The following is a 22,142-nucleotide window of genomic DNA, read 5'->3' as shown; positions in this document are numbered from 1 at the left end:
TATCCTGCATCTGCAAAACCAACTAGACCAAACGTAGAGTTTCTTCGGTACAACAATCCCAAGTCAATCGTACCTTGAAGATAGCGGAATATGTGCTTAATTCCATTCCAGTGCATGCGGGTAGGAGCTGAGTTGTATCTTGCAAGTAAATTAGTTGCAAATGCAATGTCTGGTCGGGTACAATTTGCAAGATACATAAGTCCACCGATAGCACTCATATAAGGTACTTCGGGACCAAGTATTTCTTCATTCTCTTCACAAGGTCTGAATGGATCTGTATCAACATTCAGAGACCTACCGACCATTAGAGTACTCAAAGGAGTCACTTTATCCATATAAAAGCGCTTTAAATTCTTTTTTTCGTATAATTTGACTGATGCACAAATACTCCATCTTGGAGATGTTCTATTTGAAGACCGAGGCAAAATTTTGTCTTTCCAAGATCTTTCATTTCGAATTCTTCTTTCATATGAGTTCTAGCATCATCAATCTCCTTTTGAGTTCCAATTATATTGAGATCATCAACATATACAACAATGATCACAAATCCCGATGAGGATTTCTTTATAAAGACGCAAGGGCATATTTCATTATTTACATACCCTTTCTTCAATAAGTGATCGTTTAAGCGATTATACCATATGCGTCCGGATTGTTTTAATCCGTAAAGTGATCGCTGTAATTTTACCGCATATATCTCATTAGCCTTTTCTTTTAACGTCTCAGAAACCTTAAATCCTTCTGGAATTTTCATGTGTATTTCATTATCCAATGATCCATATAAATACGCTGTCACTACATCCATAAGGTACATTTCTAAATTATTATAAGCTGTTAGATTCATTAAGTACCTGAATGTAATTGCATCCATGAACGGATAATATGTTTCCTCATAATCAACTCCCGGCTTTTGAGAAAAACCTTGTGCAACAAGTCGGACTTTATATCGTGTTATCTCATCTTTCTCATTTCTCTTTCTCACGAAAACCTACTTGCACCCAACAGGTTTTATATCATTAGATGCAGTGACAATAGGTCCGAGGACATTTCTTTTATTAAGGGAGAACAATTCAGTTTGCATTGCACTTTTCCATTTCTCCCAGTCAGGCCTTTGTTGGCACTCTGACAAAGACCTTGAATCAGGATCATCATTTTCATAATCAATCTCTTTAGATACATAAAAAGAAAATATTCCATTATCATCATCGATTTCATCTCTAGCCCATAATTTTCCATCTTGGGCATAGTTAATAGAGATTTCATAATTTTATGTATCGTCTTCCTGATGACTTTTCTCTTTACTTGGTTTCTCTTGAACCTTTTCATTTCCGTCTTCCATTTTCTTTTTCTTTCTGGGATTTTTATCTTTAGAACCTATTGGCCTCCCCCGTTCAATTGAACTTTAGGCTCATTAACCTTTTTCCCATCGATTTCCTCTCTAGGAATTTCAACTCTTGATGGTGCATTTGCAGCGGGAATATGTGATTTTGTCACCCTTTTTGTATCTGTGAACGCATCTGGTAATTGATTTGCCAAATTTTGTAAATGTACAATTTTCTGAACTTCCAGCTCACGTTGATTCGTAGGGGGATCAAGATGTACCAAAGATGGTGTATTCCATGTAATCTCTTTTGGTACCTGTTTAATTCCTCCCCCTAACGCTGGAAATTCATCTTCATTAAAATGGCAATCAGCAAAACGTGCTGTAAACATATCACCAGTTTGTGGTTCAAGATAATTTATGATACTCGGTGATGCATAACCGACGTATATTCCCAATCTCCTTTGTGGCCCCATTTTTGTTCTTTGCGGTGGGGCTATAGGAACATAAACCGCACATCCAAAAACACGGAGATGAGAAATGTTTGGTTCTTGACCAGACGTTAATTGTAAAGGGGAATATGTATTGTATGCACTTGGTCGTATTTGGACCAACGCTGCAGCATGCAATATAGCATGACCCCATATAGAAATTGGGAGTTTTGTTCTCAATATCAACGGTCTAGCAATGAGTTGTAACCGTTTAATCAAAGATTCAGCCATGCCATTTTGTGTATGAACATGAGGGACCGGATGTTCAACATCAATTCCCATTGACATACAATATTCATTAAAAGCTTGTGAAGTGAATTCACCAGCGTTATCAAGCCTTACTTTCTTTATGGCATAATCGGGGAATTGTGCTTTTAACCTGATTATTTGGGAAATGAATTTTGCGAAAGCCGTATTTCGTGTTGTCAAAAGACACACATATGACCATCTACTAGATGCGTCAATCATTACCATAAAATAACGAAATGGCCCGCATGAAGGGTGAATAGGTCCACATATATCACCATGTATTCTCTCTAAGAATATTGGCAATTCATTCCCGACTTTGGTTGGCGATGGCCTAATTATGAGTTTTCCTTGAGAACATGCATCACATGAAAACTCACCAGAACAATAAATTTTCTGGTTTTTTAACGGGTGGCCATTAGAATTTTGCACAATTTTTCGCATCATGATTGAACCAGGATGTCCAAGTCTCTCATGCCAAATCTTAAACGTATTAGTAAACTTTGAGTTTACTGTAACATACGATGCGAATACATTTATTTTTGTGCAATATAATCCAGAGGATAACATTGGTAACTCTTCCAATATATGTTTTTCCTCGGATTTGATGCAAAGATATTCAATGCCATTCTTATTCATAGTCTCTATATGATATCCATTTCTTCGGATATCTCTGAAACTTATCAAGTTTCGTTGAGACTTAGGGGAATATAATGCATCTTTTATTTCAAATTTTGTTCCCCTTGGCATTGAAAAATTGGCTTCGCCAAAGCCCATTATAATCTTTGCATTTCCAGATATAGTGCTCACGCCTTTAGCGGAGTCATTTATTTTGAGAGAGGAGAAATATTTTTTATCTCTAAATATTGAGTGCGTAGTAGCACTATCTGCTAGACACATTTCTTCATCCTTAATCTCAAAAGTTGACATTTTCTGGAGATAAAACATTCATAAAATATGCATTAATATATAACAAAGTCTTAGGAGATTTAAAATATATTACAAAAAGACTTTAAACACCAAAAGTTTTACAAGCATATTTTACATAAAGATTTTAATCGCATGATTTTCCACTCTCTTGATTGACGAGGAAATCTGCGATATCCAGATGAGTTTCATCATTGAGACCATAGTAGGAAGGTCCAACTTCATTTGAGATGATATTGGTCTCAACGTCTCTTTCTTTTTCCTTTTGAGATGCTTGATATAGATCGGCTAAATGCTTTGGTATACGACAAGTTTGGTACCAATGACCTTTCATGCCACATATGTAACAAATACTCTCATCTTTTTTCTTTATAACGTGGCTGGCATCATTTACATGAAGATCGTTGTTGGCTTTGCCAGCGTTGAAGCTATTAGGATAGTGACCTCTTCCTCTACCTCGGCCACGACCTCCTCCAAGCCCACGACCACGGCCTTGGCCTCGTCCGCGTCCGCGTCCTCGTCCTTGCCAATTATTATAACTGGATGAAGCAACATTCACTTCTGGAAGTGGAGCTGATCCAATTGGACGAGTTTGATGATTCAGCATCACGAGTTGATTATTTTGTTCAGCAACAAGAAGAACGTGCATTAACTCAGAATATCGAGTGTATCCTTTGGTCCGGTATTGTTCTTGCAGGATTACATTTCCAGGATGAAAAGTTGAGAGCGTTTTTTCGATCATATCATAATTGCTCACTTCTTCGCCACACAAAGCCATCCTGGAGGTGATTCCGAACATAGCGGAATTAAATTCACCAACACTTTTGTAATCCAAGAACCGGAGATTTAACCACTCATGTCTAGCCTTTGGTAAGATCACATATTTCTGGTGATCAAACCTATCTTTGAGTGATTGCCAAAGATCTACAGGATCTTCTTTCGTGATGTACTCATTTTTCAGATTATCGTGGAGGTGGTGGCGTAAAAACACCATGGCTTTGGCCTTATCCTCATCTGACGTCGTTTTCGACGGATCGATGGTGCTTAAAAGCCCATCCGATCTCAGATGCATTCGTGCATCCGATGCCCATGTCATATAATTTTTTCCAGATACATCAAGGGCAAGGATTTCGAGTCTGGCGAGATTTGACATAATTATCTAAATGAATAATAAGTCCATTATTAATTTATTCATGAGATTTTGAGGAGGCAGAGCCTTCCATAATATAATATAAATCTTAACATATGATCGAGAAGGCAGAGCCTATCTTTCTGATCAAGAATGTAGATCTATATGATCAAGTAGGCAGAGCCTACCATTATGATCAAGGAGAAGACATAGTCTTTTTACTCCGTAAATATCTCATATATATATTCTTGAATTTAAAAGAATTTAAAGAAATTTTAAATAAACAAATTCGACATAAATTAGATGTTACCTCAAAAGAGTGATCTGTATAGAAATGGTTGGATCGGTTGGAGCAGAGATACGATCGTGCTGATAACGTGATATAAAAGAGATCTTAATATATATATATATACGTATGAGATTTCTTAGTACTTGAATGAGTGGTGGAGAATTAAAGGAGAGAAAGAGAGTAATATTAAGAGAAGGAAAGAGGACTTGTAATAAGAAAGCAAAAGTTATATTCCACAACCACATACAATGTTTCCTCTCATCACATATTTATAGGCACACAATTAAGGATGAGTCACTTAATCAAAAGAGAGAAACATGACAAATATTAAAACATGTGTCATGTTTAGTGATGAATAATCACTTCTTTATAACATTGTAGTATTTGTCATTTAAAAATGTTACACTCCTTTTATAGGAAATTAATTAGATCTACAAACGTTAAACAATAGTTCGATAACAAATTTATGTGGAGGTTTGATAATTTATGTTATGTATATTGGTGAAAAGAAAAATAAAGAACTCGTGTGGAGATTTCATTTTTTCCAGTAGAATTATATATACTACCCGGGGATCCCATACTACCCATACCTAGAGCTATCAAACGGGCTGGTCCGCATCCATCTGGGCCATCCGCAGCGGGTAATTTCTATTTTTGGATTGTAATGGGCCGACCCGCTAAGCTCGCGGACATAAAATTTATGTCCAAGCCTGTCCCGCTAAGCCCAACAGGTTAGCGGGCTGGCCTGCGAGCCTAAATAATACGTTAAAAATATAATAAAATTAATTAAAATATATTAAAATAAAATAATAAATAATAAATAATAATTTAAAAAAAACAATTTTAAATAAAATCAATGTTTATATTAAATTTTTATAGATGTTTTAATTTTTTTACATTAAATTATTTGTGTTACCACATACTTTTAAAAGATATAATTTAAAATTATATAAAAATAGTTATGTATCTATATTAAATATTTATTTTTATTTAATATTTGAAGACCGCAGACCGACCTGCCAACCCGCGGGTATAACCCGCTAAAACTCGCAATCCGTTTGGGCTAGGCCCGCAAGACCCACTTTTTAACTGCCTAATATTTAGTGTATATGCCCATTTCGCTGAAGTACTATTGGGGCTAGGCCCGCGGGCATGGAGGTCGCTTGCCACCTCTACCCATACCCTTCAAAGAAAAGTGAGTTTTCATTGACAAAATACATGTTACATCCATGTTCAATTGCTCCCTTTGCATAAAGATAGAAATTATTAGGAAGAATGTGGAAGGGTACAACAAAAGAAAAGAAAGAACGGCAAAGAAAAAAAAAGGCCTTATAGAAAGATGAACATGCTTTGCTCTTTTTATGTGGGTTAAAGAGAAATTTTCAAACTTTTTAAAAAGTTACTGCAATTTCCCCAATATTTAAGAATTTATTATTGTTTTCTAAGGGTGTTTTGAAATGGATAAAAAGTTATCTTTGCTATTGCTTTTGTTATAAGAATTGACTTTAACAGTAATAATTTTTGTTTATTTAACAAGTGATGTGTACTTTACTTAGATTGGTCATCGACGGGTCTCTCTCATTTGCTCTCATTAAAAGAAATACTATATCTATCTATAAGAGTTTAGATTATATCACCCGCATGTGTTTTAATTCACATGGATTTGCATGAAATATGATTAAAGCTATATATATATATATATAAAAGATGCACACAGCTATCCTGATTCCTGACCTTGTAAATACAATATAATGACTTAGTTTGACAGCAATTTGTATGCATGTAGCTATATCAGTTAGATGAACATGACTGTTAGTTATAATAAAACTGTGTTTTAATTAACGATATAATTTAGGAATTATGTAATACTACTATATTGATAAGATGGAAATGTATTCTTAATGCATTGTAATTTGTGAATGGTGATAAATACTATACATCTAAAAATCGAATCTAACTATTGATGGTTTTGAAATTCAAAGTGGGGAAGACGACGTTCACCATGATGCATGTGATAATACCTAAGACGTACTTTCACTTCACTAAAACCAAAGACGAATAAAATGATGAATGAACTTAAAAGTGGGGGAAAAAACGAAAGATTCTTTAGTAAAAGCCAATTAGTGCAACCCTTTAACGCAAAAATAAATAAAAGCTAAGCAATGGATTATAGTAGCAGACATTAAAGACTGGTTGTCTTCTTTTTTTTTACCCATTGATGATAATCTTAACTACACACCTATATGAGTTCATTGAATGGGGGAATCCTATGCAAAGTGCAAAGTGTATGAGAGGACACGTACGTATGCTTGCTTATACTAGTTTAGAGTCCAAATCATGACAGTAGAACGATAAAAAAAAAGGAACATATCAAGCGGAGTAAATGTCGTTAGTGCGAAATGCATATATGTAACAAGGAGTGTAAAAATAACTAGAATAAAAGTTGAATGGTAAACATGAAAATTGCGGTACAAATTCTTCTTCTTTTTCGCGCTTTGAATAACCCCAAAATAAATATTTATTTGTGTATATATGGATTCATTTTTTTCATGAAACACTAAAAGAATGTGCCAAAGGTACATGATAAACCCATTTGGTACACTTCATAATTGTAACATAATTAGGGCATCCACAATGGGGATATATTTTTAGGATTCTAAATTTTTTTAATTAATATAATTTGTATTTTTGGTTGAATAAAAACTTTGGGTATTCTAATTAAAATGTACCTCTCCAATAGTGGGTTATATTATTGAGTCTCTTAATTTGATTTTTTTTTTGAAAATAAATAAATTAAAGCACAATATGAAATTATTGCATATTAAGATTGATGTTTATAAAATTATTGCATTCATAAAATATTAAACATAGAAAACTTTAAAATATCATAAAATAGAAGTGCAAATCATAAAAAGTGAAAATGATTAATTGTATCCTTCAAATTTTGTCCAAATATTCTCAACCAAATCATCTTGCAACTGTTTATGTTTTTCTCGATCACGAACACTCAAACGAATGTTCATCATAGTGGAGACACATGAGGCCTGGTTTTTGGTAAGCTGAAGTCCACTTCTGAAGTTCGGTTGGACTCCATGTTTGTGAATTCAGATTGATCAAACTGAGTGTACGCATCCCATTCGTCTTCTACTATCATATTGTGCAGTATGATACACGCTCTCATAATATTTCTAATTTTTATCTTATTCCAAAGAAGAGCCGGATTTTTGACTATGGCAAATCGAGCCTGCAAAACTCCAAAAGCACGCTCGACATCTTTACGTACAACTTCTTGATGTGTAGCAAATAAATAGTCTTTTGGAGTTTGCAGAAGTGGAATAGATTGGATAAAAGTAGACCATTTTGGATAAATACCATTTGTTAGATAGTAAGCCAACTTGTACTGGTGTCCATTGACACTGTATTTAACTTTTGGAGCTCGACCGTTTAAAATATCATCAAAAACGGGAGAGCGCTCAAGAATATTTATATCGTTAAATGTACCTGGAGGTCCGAAAAATGCATGCCAGATCCAGAGATCTTGTGATGTTACATCCTCTAAAACGATTGTTGGCTTGCCAGAACCACATGTATATTGACATTTCCATGCGGATGGACAATTCTTCCACTCCCAATGCATACAATTGATGCTTCCTATCATCCCCGGAAATCCGCGTATCTCTCCAATATCGAGTAGTCATTGAAGATCTTCTGGTGTGGGTCTTCGTAAGTACTCATCTCCAAAAAAATTTATGATTGCTTCAACAAAATGTCCCAAGCATGAGAACGTTGTGGTTTCAGTAAGTCGGATGTATTCGTCAACCACATCAGCTGCCGAACCATATGCCATCATACAAATTGCTGCTGTACACTTTTGTAGTACTGAAAGCCCCAACCGTCCTGTAGCATCTCTTCGTTGTTGAAAGAATGGAATTTCATTTCCTAGTCGCTCAACGATACTGAAAATTTTGGGAGTGTATGTTGCATCTTCACTGAAATAATCGTTCCACAAGTGGGCATGGCCGACTTCACGATTTCTTTCAATGTAAGTTCGCTTCTTCTTTGGTTTGGGTGGTTGTTGATGTTGAACAGGTGGAGTGAGAAGAGATTGCCAAAATTGATCGGAAACTTGGTCACAAACTTGATTAAAGCATTCATCAATTGCGTCATCTAAATTATTGTGAGAAGAAGATGCCATTTTAGGAGAAAAGTGAAAGAAAATATAGAGAGTGTTTGATAAGTTTGTGAATTGGTTGTGACAATTTGTGAACCAAAATGGCATTTACGTTTTATAGACTTGTACTTGTAATAATTTGTGGTGTACAATCGTTACAAATTTTGTGGTATGGTGAGTTAAAAAACAAAACCTCTACTTGTTAAAATATGTGGTGTATGTCACAAAAAAAACAAAAGAAGCGTACTTCTAAAAAACAAAAGAAGTGTAATTCTAAAAAAATGTGGTAACAACTATGGTCTTGTTCTATTATTGTTTACATATAAACAATACTTCATATAAAAATATGTAGGATTCGTTGGCTTTTCCTAAAGCTGTTTGGTCACGGGATAATGTTGTGTGTGGTGAAGCTCACGGGTGACTCTTGTGTGTGGAGACTCTTGGCTTTGGAGACTGTTGTGTGTGGAGACTCCAGTGAATGGAGACTGTTGTCTGTGGAGACTGTTGTGTGTGGAAACTCTCGTGAATGGAGACAGTTGTGTGTGGAGACTGTTGTTTGTGGAGACTCCCGTGAATGGAGACTGTTGTGTGTGGAGACCCCGTGAATGGAAACTGTTGTGTTAGGAGACTGTTGTGTGTGGAGACTCCCGTGAATGGAGACCATTGTTGTCCTTTATCCTGAAACAGAGAACACATGAGAACATAACATATTAACCAAACCAAAAACAAAAAAGAGATGATTATATAACATAAAGACACAACAAAGTAACCATCAAAGCAACCTAATACATGCTAACCATTCTTCAACAAAGTAAAATCGATTACATAAGTCAACCATCAAATAAACCGATTACAAAGAAAATTGAAAGCATAAAGCCGGGTACATAAGACACAACAAAGAAAAACACAATAAGTCATCAATAAGCTAAACACCGATTCAAATTTATGACAACATGTCATCAATAAGTTTTTCCTTTAAAGCTTTTTCCGATTCAGTAAATGAATCTTTTTTTGCTATGAGATTTTGAAGCATGACATGCTTGTGATCCTTCTCTTTCATAGCAAACTCCATCTCTTTCAAAGCAAAATCATTTTGCTTCATCTCATACATCCGCTCAACCTCTTGCATCTGAAACTCCAACAAAGCTTTCAGATCTCCCTCCACATCCGCTTTAGTGTTGATGTTCTTCTTGGCCTTCCTCTTTGCAGCCTTAACACCAGGAGGACGGGTCATCATTGGCTCAGCCTCGAAATCCACCGGTTGGGAGCTTGAAGGATCTACAAAACCATTCTCACACACCCATGTCCTTTTCACTCCACTCCCTTTAGTAGATGTGGACGCACACCACTTCTGATCATATCTAAGATCTCGCCAAGCATGCTCCAAGGTGAATTTTTTGTTGTGGTCATTGATCATATCTGTGTTGCTAGCTTCATAACGTCATCTTCATTCTGCCCACTTGTTTTCTCCCTTGTTGCAGCCTCATAGCATCCTACGAACTTGCACACATTGTCGTTGATCTTACCCCACTTCTGCTTACAATGACTGGACTCTCTCTTTGGTCGGCCTACAACATTTGGACAAGCTGCAACGTAATCCGCTATCCTTCCCCAGAATGCTCCACGTCTTTGCTCGTTTGAAGTTATAGGATCTTTCCTTGTGTTCTACCAAGCGCTGACAAGCATTACATCATCGGTTGGTAACCATGTCTGCCTTGCTATGCGGTTACCAACAAGGGAAGCAACTGCAGGTGGTGCATCAGAACATTGACTCTCATATGGAGAGTCAAAAAGCATGTGGGTTTCGTGTTGACTTTGTAGCAGGTCGAAGAAGCCAAAAGAGTGATGATAGGGGTTCATGGAGTCGTCTGAATCCATAGGCTACTTGTTCGTGTGTGATAAGTGAGAGAAGGAGAAGTTATGGTTGTGATAAGTGTTTTGTGATAAAGGCTTAATGTTGTGTGTTTTGTGTTTTACTATCAAGTGTAAACCTTTTATTTATAATGTTTACCACTAGTTTACTTTTAAAACTAGTGGGTTTAACTTTTGAAATTTAAGTTTTTATCTAAAGTACAACAACCACACATTTATCACATTTTAACAACCAACAAACCCTAAACCATCAAACAATAAGCCTGATGTAGAAGCATTCATCAATGACTGACTCGACTTGTATCTCCCTAATCAAGTACAAACTATATTTATCACAACCAACAAACAAAAAGCAATCATCAATGCTTGACTCGACTATTACCTAAACTAACACCAAAGTTAGTTAAGAAAGAAGAGGATCATATATTACCTTCCTTCATGGCGGAACATGTACCAACATCGATCACAGTCCATCATTGCAAGTTGGTCCATTTAAAACCTCAAAAGAAAAGTGAGAAGTAGATCACTATCATGCTCAAATGAGAAAACCCACTTATCAAACATACTTTTTGTGGAATCAAACTTCTAACAAACTTAACAAACTTAATAATGTCCAAATTAAAAACAAACTTATCAAACACGGACACAAACTGAACCCATAGCTTATCAAACAAGGACACAAACTGAACCCATAGCTTTTTTTGCTTCGTGATAATCGAACAAAGACACAAACTGAACCAAAGCTTTTCTGCTTCCTCGTAAACAAACAATAAAGTGACAACTTCCACCAAAAATATACATCAAATCGGAACAGAGGCGAGGCAAGCAAAATCCCTAATTTCGAACGACCATCGAAGAACCCTAATTTGCGAACAGAAACACAACAACCCTAATCCGTCGATTCCAATTCTTCAATCGAATCCAAATCAATCGAATCCAAAATCAAATCTCAACCAAATCAATTTCAGAGTCGATTCAATATCCTCTGACTGTCTTCCGCAAATTCATCCTCATCGTCGGATCTCCTTTGATCCCAATCTCCTTTTAGTACATAGCATTTCATTCAATCGCCTAACTTTAACAATTTTGGAGTTCGATAGAGAGAGAGAGATGAAAGAATAAAATATTTCTATTATTCCGTTTAGCCAACGGAAGGATGACACATACGGTCTCTTATTCCACAAAAGAGGTTGCTAAATGAGAGGCTCTCTTATTATTTTTTGTTTTCTCTCATTTATTTATTTTTGCATCTATTCATCTAAAACATGTGTTACATCCCCCTGTTGGAGAAGGCCTTATACTACTATTTAAGAGTTAAGGTATGAAGTATGAACTACTTATCCTTTGATTTATTCATGGCTTTTCATTTCAATTAATTAAAGATAACATCAACAATATAATTTTCTGATAACTAGCTATCTATTCTCATTTGAGAAGAGAGCTCGGAGAATTTTTCTTTCGATTGGTGGTAACTATCCTAATTAAGCCACATTATAATTAATAATGTATAACAATTGTGGATGCTTAATCTTGATCCACCTTTTAAATTTAAAATTCAATTATTATTCACCCCCTTTTTTGTGGCGTTGGACTGAACAAAAGGTTACGTTGTGGTCCATGCATCTATCCATGTCAAACACTTACTAGATTTTATGTTTGGTTTAACTTAGATGATAAAAATTATTGCGTAATAAGACTTGCATGCACTTAATTTGATTTTGAGCCACATAAACATCATTTCTCAGTGTCGAGTACGATCAACAAGTCGATCAAGTGCTTCCAACTATGGGAGAATCGTGGTTGTAGAATCATAAATTCATAATGCAACAAGTTTTACAAAAGTAAGAATAGAATAAAACAAACGTACGTACTATAGCTAGTAAACCGATCGACATTAGAACTAAACACTTCCGAAAAACTTCGCATTGCTTACATTCTAAAATAACCAGATCACAAGAGGGTGCTACGAGATATGAGAGGAGTCAAATCTAAGGAAAGCAAATAAAAAATCATCACGACATAAAGGGTCGCCGGGTCGGTATCTAAGATCGTGCTCCAATTCTTTCATCAGTTTTCTCTCCTTTACTGCTTTCTGATGAATCTTTTTTAAAAAAAAGATACGTTAAGTACTGTATGTTGTTAGTATATTTATCAATTCGGTAGCATATAAACACTATACATTATAGAGTACTAAATGTTAAGAACTCGTACAGTCCAAATTTATGCTATATGTTGAGTCTTGTGATTAATTAAAAATTTAGAACTATTGTTGCAAAATGAAATCAATTTACTTGAAGATGATGAGCCTAATAGGGTGGTTCGGTGGCAGGTTCCTTTGGTGCGTTACACCTAAAGCACTCTGACCTGCTTGCGAAGTTATGTTCGTTGCAGCCTGACCTATATATACAAATCAAATTAGTTTCTACAATATGCTTATACATATACTAATACTACACATATATATATTATATAAATGGTCGTTTTAGCTTACATACGTAAGTGCATGCATGAGTTAATATATATTACGTGATGAAGTAAATCCATGACCATACACATAAAAAATAAAAATAAAAAGTACCTTGGGCAAATCCAATCTCCAGATTTCCAAGGAGAACGGCCTGTGCCAGTGCCCCCACCGCCACTGCTGCTGCCAAAACCAAAAGGGCCCCCACGTCTTGGACCAATATTCATGTCTATAAACCCCGTTGTTGCAGCGGCACTTGAGCTTGAAAACTCATCTTTGGCGGCACCGCACTTGAAACAACTAGACCTATTGGCAAAATTGTGCGTCCCACAATTCCCAAGGTTGCAGTACCAATCACCCGGTCTCACGTCCGGTCCGGTGTTGAAACCGAAGGAGTTACTGACTGGGCGGCTACCAAAACCGCTGAGTAAGTCGGCACTTACTAGTCTAGGCTCTCTGCAACGTTGGCATGAATCTCTTCTCTGGAAGTTGAGGTGGCTACACGATCTGCAGTTCCAATCTCCCGGCCTATTCATCTTCTTCTACGTACGGACCCGTTAAAAAAAGTATATAAGTTAGACAAAACCAAATACATATCCGTACATATCTTTATAAGTGTAGCCTATATATGTTATGCTTACCTGATCAGGATGAGAGTAAGTGAGTAATATAAGAGATGAGGGATTTGGTGTTATAGCATATGAAGGTGATGTTGTACTCTCCTCATATATTTATATTGACAAAGCAAAAGGCCCTTCCTTTAACAACCGGGAACATATTTTGAAGTTAAACTAGGGTTTTAATTGGTTTTTACTTTCTCATTTGCTTCAGCTTTAGTGCATTTCCCTTAACGTTGTGTTTCTCGGTAAACTACGTTTTTCCCAAAAGAAACAAAATTTATCTATCATTTTAGTCCCCACTATTTTAAATAAAAAAGAAAAGAAAACAACAAGGTTAAAGGCTTTCGATATTAGCCGTTTTCATTTTTGCTTCTGCTTCACAAAAGCTAATACATAGCCAGATTATTCAATACCATTTTTTGTCTTTTTTAAATACTTGACAGATGTATATCGGCATATAAATCAAAGTAAAAAACAATAGTCTCTTATACAACTCTTGCTTTTTAAATGGTGGTGTGGAATATATATGTAAACCAGAGATATCAAAATGGCCTACTATAGAAGTATTATTTTCTTGGACTGACTATATTGTTTACGACTAATAGGTGGAGTACGCATGCTATGAATATGTAACAAAATGAATATCTCACTAAATTTCACAAAATAAACTTAAAAAAATAAAAGATAAAGAAAATAAAAGGATTCTTAGACCTTTTTGGGACCAGCTCGTATATGCTTATAGATTTTTTGTTAACGGTATATGCATATATAGATATATAGATTGACGTATACATAAGATAACTAAAGCTGAGGGATATATAGTTATCATCTCGCTATATTTCGAGCATGTATGACTTTCACATTATTGATCAACCTCAACTTGGTTGATCTCTATCTATGATTGGCAAAAATATACCAGTATATATATATATATATATATATTTGTAGATATAAATACACACACATACATATATATAGCTATTGATGGAGGTTCATGGGTGTATAATATGCTCTCGTGCGCGTCAGGAGTAAAGATCTCTCTAGCACTGTTAAAGCAAAAGTTGCATGGCAACAATTTCAAGGAACGTATCTGTTCCCCTTACCCGCGGATATGATGAATGTTTAAAGGAATAACTTCTCCTTTCTTTAGTTTTAGTCTTTTGAAGTTTGGCCCTTTGAAGTTTTAATAATACTTCCAATATATATTATACTGAGTTTGAAATAGGCATGTGTATATCCATGTAGAACTTATTGGTTCGTGATTCTCAAACAAAACTTAAAGAAAAACATCCAAAACTATAGGTTAAAACAAAAATAAGAATCATTAAATGGGAAGGGAAAAGGCTTTGAGGTTCGTATCTTGACCATCTTTGTGTCCTTTGATTTTCTGCTACAAAACAATTTCATTTACCTTTTTCTAAATTGATTTTTTTTTCTTACTATCATAGTATCATTGTGGACTGGTATTCTTGTCTTTCTAAAGTAGAGTCAGCTATAAGATAATATATAAGACGAGATTTCCACAGTAAGATATATGTAAGACGAGTGATATAAAGTTATATATATATATTAAATAAAATCGAATGAAATTATTTATTTATTTATTTATTTTTATATAAATACTCAATTGTGGATTATATATAATTAATTATACTCAAATGCCCCTTTTAATTAAAGCTAAGGGTGATTTTCACATAAATTGACGAAAATAATTTGATGTACTTTCGTGAAATTATGTAATTTTATAAACTTGATAAAATTTCTTGTTTATCCTATTCTATGAATTTATTATTTGGCAAAAGATGGTTTTATTTGGCAATAGTGTTTATGTGTTATACATTAAAACATTTTTAATTAAACTAACCTGCTATCAGATAAATAACACATTTTTTTGGGATCACGTATGATATACTTACTAACTTGAAGAGTCAAATGGCAATCAACTAATTGTTATATATGCACCTTAAACAAGTCTTTCTTAATTACACAAAAAATGCTTTTGTATTTTCATAAACTTTAAATAATTATGTATACAATAGTATACGATACGAACTGATATATAGGTTATGGTGATTTCACGCTCTATCCAAGACTCCGTCCATCATTCCATTCCAGGGCTCCTTAGCCTTATGCCTTATCCATAAGTCGCCGTAAAAGCTAACTCGAAATTGAAGAAAAAATTGGATAACTTGGATAATAATATATAAAAAGAATCATAATAGAGACAAAGTAACACAAAATTAAAACGGTATGGAGAATATATGAAGAATCATTATAATTAATAAACCCACCAATATTGTCTCGGGGAATGCTAAAGAAAAACTGACGAACACAAAAGAAAAGAGAGAATCTATTCGATTTATCTTTGGGAAATGCTTCCCATGTAAGAATGTTAAAAGTGGGTTAAAACTCATCATATGTCCAAAACCCACAATTAATATAGAGTTTTTAGACCTGTCTGTTTTCAGAAAAAAGATACAAAAACGAATATATACCCATCCGAAATAGTATAGTCATATACTGGTTTACCCTAATAAGACTATGGGTACTTGTCAAATTTATTTTCTTCTTAACTTGTATCTACTGAAACGAAACCGTTTCTTCGCAACTCTTATGTATCAAAACACTAATCCTACTCCAATTGCTTTAGTTACCTCATATATTCTAAACAAAAAAAAATTGTTAAAACTTAATTTCTCGTATGTATTGAACTCTTTGCTTTCGTTAAAAGTTAGGACAAGAATTGAATTTATTTATCCAAAAGATAATAATAGTGGATATACATATATTTACCAATTGCATTCTTGTGGCTATATATTTCTGAAGTCAATATCTAAAAAATAATCAGATTGTTACGAAATAACGTAAATTGAAAGACAGACCTAAAAGAACTTGGAAGAGATGTGATGATGAGTTTAGTGAAAGAAAAGAGGCATGAGGCTTTAAAAGAGTGATGTGAAGAGAATGGGCATAAATAGATAGAACACAGAAGAATACAACTGGCGGCTCGTTCAAAAAAATAAAAAATTAATCATAACTCTTTCGTTTCCTTCACCTCAATTGTAAACTTTCGCAAACGAAGAATTAAAAATAAAATAAAACAAACGAGAATATTTAAAATAGATTAAGTGATAATTTCGGCTGAGATTTCCAAGCCTATAAATTCTTTAGTATGGGTAAATTACTTTGGCCAGCTTTAGAGTGTTTCTTGTATTATGATAAATATTTGTTCAATTATAATATGGTAATTACTTTGAGCAGTAGCTTTGTTGTATTATGATATATTTAGATTGAAGCATATTCATGTAACTCTTATTTTTCTATTAAAGGACATAATTTAGTTGTCTTATTCACAATTTATAGGAATCCATATAAAAAATCAAACTTTTGAAAATATGTTATATACTTACTAGTTATGGGTATAGTATTGTGGATTTTCTTATTGTCCTTGCTACATCACCAACATTGTTGGAAAAACGATGTTTATAGGTTTTGTGCTCAAATTAATCTTCATTTATGCAAAATTATGTATAGCCAAATATAGACTCAATAGTTGATCCCACAACTTGATTTTTACTCGATATGGTTTTTTGTTACCTCATCGTTCTTTTTTTTATCATCTTGATCACTTCATTATTATATAACAGTTGTCAATTTAAAGTACTTTGATTATAGAATCTTGGGTCAAAGCATAATGCAATTTTAAGTAAATTAGAGCGATAAGAAGCCAACAAACAACCAAGGAGCCCACACCCAACTAAAATAAAGAGATCTTGTTAAGTGATTTTATGTTAACCTCTAGCTCTACATAAAAGTCCTTTGACTCGTACCTTTTTGGACCCTCTATCTCTGATGCAACTCATAACTATATATTTTTTAATTCATAATTATACGCTTAAACACCAAGGAAGCTCATCATTTGGTTACCAATGAACGATTAATGTTTTAAATTCAAGTAGCTAGACAACCTTGCATACCAGATTAATTAAGTCCTTAACAGAAGTAATATCAGATTTCCAACCTAAACAAACTATATATAAACCATTCCTCTATTATGAAACTTGTTAGTGCTGACATACTTTTTTTTTTTTTTTGGGTTAAATCCTGTTAACATATTTTTGAACATATAAACTGTGTAGTATCCGAGCTTTATTTAGTTTTTATTTTACAAGTTACAACTAATATAAATGACAAAGGTTAACCTAAATAATTATAAAATAAAAGTTAGAAATTTCGTCCAATTTTGTTTAATTTGTTTATATATATGTTACTGTGGAAATGTTGTCTTATTATCTTATTGCTGACTCTACTTTAGAGAGACAAGTATACCACAATGGAAAGGGTGATTTGAGGGTACAAAAGCGATTCCGGTGTAATATCACAAACGACAATATATAATTTGTATGTGGGACGATATAGTAAGAAAAAAACATCAGTTAAAAAAAAAATGAAATTGTTTTCTAGTAGACAAATGAAAAGGACACAAAGATGGTCAAGATACGAACCTCACTTTCACTTCCCATTTAATGATTCTTATTTTTGTTTTAACCTATAGTTTTGGATGTTTTTCCTTAAGTTTTTTTTTAGAATATTCACGAACCACTAAGTTCTAGATAGATATACACATGACTATTTCAATTTCAGAATAATATATATTGGAAGTAATATTAAAACTTCAAAAGACTAAAACTAAAGAAAGGAGAAGTTATTCCTTTAAACGTTCATCATTTCCGCGGCTAAGGGGAACAGATACGTTCCTTGAAATTGTTGCCATGCAACTTTTGCTTTAAACAGTGCTAGAGAAATCTTTACTCCTGACGCGCACGAGAGCATATACACCCATGAACCTTCATCAATAGCTATATGTGTGTGTATTATATATTTATATGTACAAATTAGTTATATATACTGGGAGTATTTTTACCAATCATAGCTAGAGGTTGATCAATAATGCATGTGAAAGTCATACATGCTCTCGAAATAGATAATGAGATGATAACTATATATCCCTCAGCTTGTTTGTCTTATGTATACGTCAATCTATATATATATGCATATACTGTTAAGAAAGAATCTAGAAGCATATACGAGCTGGGGTCCCAAAAAGGTCAAAGAATCCTTTTATTTTCTTTATCTTTTTTTTTGAAAATAGTGGGGACTAAAAATGATAGATAAAGTCCTCGAAATATATAAATAGATAATTTTTGTTTGTTTTGGGAAAAACGTAGTTTACGGAGAAACACAACGTTAAAGGAAATACACTAAAGCTGAAGCAAATGAGAAAGTGAAAACCAATTGAAACCCTAGTTAATTTCACTTCAAAAAATGTTCCCGGCTTGTTAAAGGAATGGACTTTTGCTTTGTCCATATAAATATGTGAGGAGAGTACAACATCACCTTCATATGCTATAACTCCAAACCTCATCTCTTATATATATATTACTCACTTCCACTCTCCTTATAGTTTCCAGTTTAACATAATCAGGTAATCATAAAAAAAAAATACTAAATATAGGTTACCTTTGTAAAATATAGTATATGATTTTAGTTTTGTGTAACTATATACTCTAATTTTTTTTTTTTTTTCAATGGGGCCGTACGTAGAAGAAGATGAATAGGCCGGGAGATTGGAACTGCAGATTGTGTAGCCACCTCAACTTCCAGAGAAGGGATTCATGCCAACGTTGCAGAGAGCCTAGAGTACTGGGCGGCATAAGTACGGACTTAATCAGCGGTTTTGGTAACTCCTTCGGTTTCAACACAGGGCCAGACGTGAGACCGGGTGATTGGTATTGCAACCTTGGGAATTGTGGGACGCACAATTTTGCCAACAGGTCTAGTTGCTTCAAGTGCGGTGCCGCTAAAGATGAGTTTCCAAGCTCAAGTGCCGCTGCAACAACGGGGTTTATAGACATGAATGCTGGTCCAAGACGTGGTGGCCTTTTTGGTTTTGGCAGCAGCAGTGGTGGTGGCGGCACAGGACGTTCTCCTTGGAAATCTGGAGATTGGATTTGCCCAAGGTACTTTTATTTTTTATTATTTTTTTATTTTTTATGTGTATGGTTCAATATGGGTTTACTTCATCACGTAACATCTATTAACTCATGCATGCTGGCTTACGTACATAAGCTAAAATGACCGTTTATATATCTTAGTATATTTGTATAAGCATATTGTAGAAACTAATTTGGTTTGTATATATAGGTCAGGCTGCAACGAACATAATTTCGCAAGCAGATCAGAGTGCTTCAGGTGTAACGCACCAAAGGAACCTGCCACTGAACCACCCTATTAGTCTCATCATCTTCAAGTAAATTAATTTCATTTTGCAACGATAGTTCTAAAATTCTAATCACAAGTCTCAACATATACATATATTTGGACTGTACAAGTTCTTAACATTTACTACTGTATTATGTAAGTGTATATATGCTAGTGTTGGTATATATACTAACAACAGTAGTTTAATCGTATCTTTTATTCTTTGGATTCATCAGAAAGCAGTAAAAGAGAGTACTGATGAAGAAATGGAGCAAGATACCGACCCGGCAACCCTTTATGTCGTGATGATTTGTTTTTCGCTTTCCTTTGTCTCCTCTCATACCTCGTAGCACCCTCTTCTGGTTATTTTAGAATGTAGGCAATTCGAAATTTTTCGGAAGCGTTTTGTTCTAATGTCGATCGGTTTCCTAGCTAGCTAGTACGTGTACGTTTGTTTTAATCTATTCTTACTTTTGTTAAACTTGTTGCATTCTGATTCTACAACCACGATTCTCTCGTAGTTTGAAGCACTTGATCGACTTGTTGATCGACTAGTTAAAATCCAAATTATGTGCATGCAAATGTTATATTAAGCAATTATTTTTTATCATCTAAATTTTAGTACGAAAGGTGTTTTCTGTTAACCAAACAGAAAATCTAGTAAATGTTTGAAATGGATAGATCCACGGACCACAACGAAACCTTTTGTTCAATCCAATGCCTTAAAAAGAAACAAAAAAGGCGTGAACAATAATAAAATTTTAAAATTTAAAAGGTAAATCAAGATTAAGCATCCATAATAGGTGTACGTGTAGTCCTATTAAGATATATGTGGCTTGAGGATAATGAGTATTTACCACTAATCTAAAGAAAATGCATGAGAATAGCTAATTAATTATTAAAAACACATATTAATTTATGTTATCCCTAATTATTTGTTAAAAATGCGACCAATTAAAATTAAAAAATAGATTTTTAAAAATACCCATTTTTCTACATTAATTTTCAAAAATACATTTTTCTATGTATAAAACAACTAAATTCTAAACCCTAAATTCCAAATACTAAACCCTAATCTCTCAAAACCATATCCTAAATATAAAATAAAGAATTTAAGCCTAAAAAAAATTCTAAAAATTAATTTAATATAGTGTAATTGTGTAAAAGAAGAAAAAAATGAAAATGTTCAAAAAATTGGGTATTTCTGAAAAAGGGAATCCCAAAAAAGATATTTCTAACAAATTTTGGTTAAAAAATATAATTCATCATGTAACTTTTTAAAATAGTAGCATGTAATGATAGAAAATTACCATTTGGTAAACTTCATTTTTTTTTGTGTATACATGGATTCAATTTTTTTTTTATGTTCATTATTCAACTTTTACCACTTGTACGTTATATCTGGCCGTTTCGCACAAATTACATATACACCCGCTTGATATGTTTGATCAATTTTCCTTTAATTTATTGTTCGTTCTACTATCATGATTTGGATTTTGGACTCTAAACTAGTGTAAGCGTACACGCACGTACGTGTCCTCATACACGTTGCACTTTGCATAGGATTCCTCATTTCAATGAACTCATAGAGGTGTGTAGTTAAGAATTAAGATTATCATCAACGGGTCAAAAAAAGAAGACAAGCAGTCCTTTGTCTGCTACTAAAAATCTATAATCCATTGCTTAGCTTTTTTTTTTTTTTTGCGTTAAAGGGTTGCACTAATTGGCTTTTTTACTAAAGAAATCTTTCGTTTTTTTTCCCCACTTTTAACTTCATTCATCATTTTATTCTTCTTTGGTTTTAGTGCAGTGAAAGTACGTCTTAGGTATAATCATGCAATGGTGAACGTCTTCCCCACTTTGAATTTCAAAACCATCAATGATAAGATTCGATTTAGTCATTTAGATGTATACTAGTATTTCAGCTTATGAATACAATGCATTATGAATACAAATATTCCAGCTTATCAATATATATAGTACTATTACATAATTCCTAATTCGTATCGTTAATTAAACACAATTTGAATATAACTAACATATAGTCATCATGTTCATCTAATTTATACATACAAATTGCTGTCAAATTATTTATATATATATATAGCTCTAATCATAGTTAATTAGAACACATTAATATTAGCGTAGTAAAATAATTAGTAAGAGTAGTATATATTAACTCTTATACATAGATATGTAGTGCTTCTTTTAACGAGCAAATGAGAGAGACCCGTCGATGACCAGACCAGAGTACACATCACTTGTTAAATAAACAAAAATTCTTACGGTTGAAGAAGTCAATTTTTATAACAAAAGCAATAGCAAAGATAAACTTGTTAAATAAACAAAAA

General features: G+C 33.8%; 4 protein-coding genes across 6 annotated transcripts in view; 1 reads left to right on the top strand and 3 right to left on the bottom strand.

The window, feature by feature from the left end:
• LOC104738192 overlaps positions 1-2,094 on the bottom strand; it is a 5,421-nt gene extending 3,327 nt beyond the window's left edge. The window contains exons 1-3 of the mRNA XM_019234555.1: positions 1,639-2,094; positions 852-988; positions 74-294 (exon numbers count right to left, since the gene is read on the bottom strand). Of these exons, the coding sequence (XP_019090100.1) occupies positions 74-294; positions 852-988; positions 1,639-2,094 (814 nt within the window). The remainder of the gene's footprint in view (positions 1-73; positions 295-851; positions 989-1,638) is intronic.
• On the bottom strand, positions 9,518-9,991 carry LOC104738190 (glutathione S-transferase T3-like). The gene has a single exon (XM_010458404.1). It carries the CDS (start codon positions 9,989-9,991, stop codon positions 9,518-9,520), a length of 474 nt encoding a protein of 157 aa, XP_010456706.1.
• On the bottom strand, positions 12,320-13,749 carry LOC104736576 (uncharacterized RNA-binding protein C17H9.04c-like). Of its 3 annotated transcripts, none has more exons than XM_010456581.2 (4): positions 13,552-13,749; positions 13,025-13,449; positions 12,738-12,843; positions 12,320-12,547 (listed from the first exon to the last, which is right to left on the bottom strand). In XM_010456581.2, exons 2-3 carry the CDS (start codon positions 13,444-13,446, stop codon positions 12,753-12,755), a joined length of 513 nt encoding a protein of 170 aa, XP_010454883.1. In that variant the 5' UTR covers positions 13,447-13,449; positions 13,552-13,749; the 3' UTR covers positions 12,320-12,547; positions 12,738-12,752. The 3 variants fall into 3 exon arrangements, with proteins under 3 accessions (XP_010454883.1, XP_010454882.1, XP_010454884.1); XM_010456580.2 differs by having other exon boundaries at positions 13,025-13,452; positions 13,552-13,726; XM_010456582.2 differs by lacking the exon at positions 12,738-12,843 and having other exon boundaries at positions 13,025-13,452; positions 13,552-13,746.
• Positions 18,773-20,326, top strand: LOC104736575 (transcription initiation factor TFIID subunit 15-like). The gene is made up of 4 exons (XM_010456579.2): positions 18,773-19,015; positions 19,135-19,550; positions 19,735-19,840; positions 20,028-20,326. The coding sequence occupies exons 2-3, from the start codon at positions 19,141-19,143 to the stop codon at positions 19,823-19,825; spliced, it is 501 nt and encodes a 166-aa protein (XP_010454881.1). The 5' UTR covers positions 18,773-19,015; positions 19,135-19,140; the 3' UTR covers positions 19,826-19,840; positions 20,028-20,326.

This window comes from Camelina sativa, chromosome 13 (assembly GCF_000633955.1).
Source record: "Camelina sativa cultivar DH55 chromosome 13, Cs, whole genome shotgun sequence".
NCBI lineage: Eukaryota > Viridiplantae > Streptophyta > Magnoliopsida > Brassicales > Brassicaceae > Camelina > Camelina sativa.
This window is presented reverse-complemented; position numbering and strand designations above follow the sequence as displayed.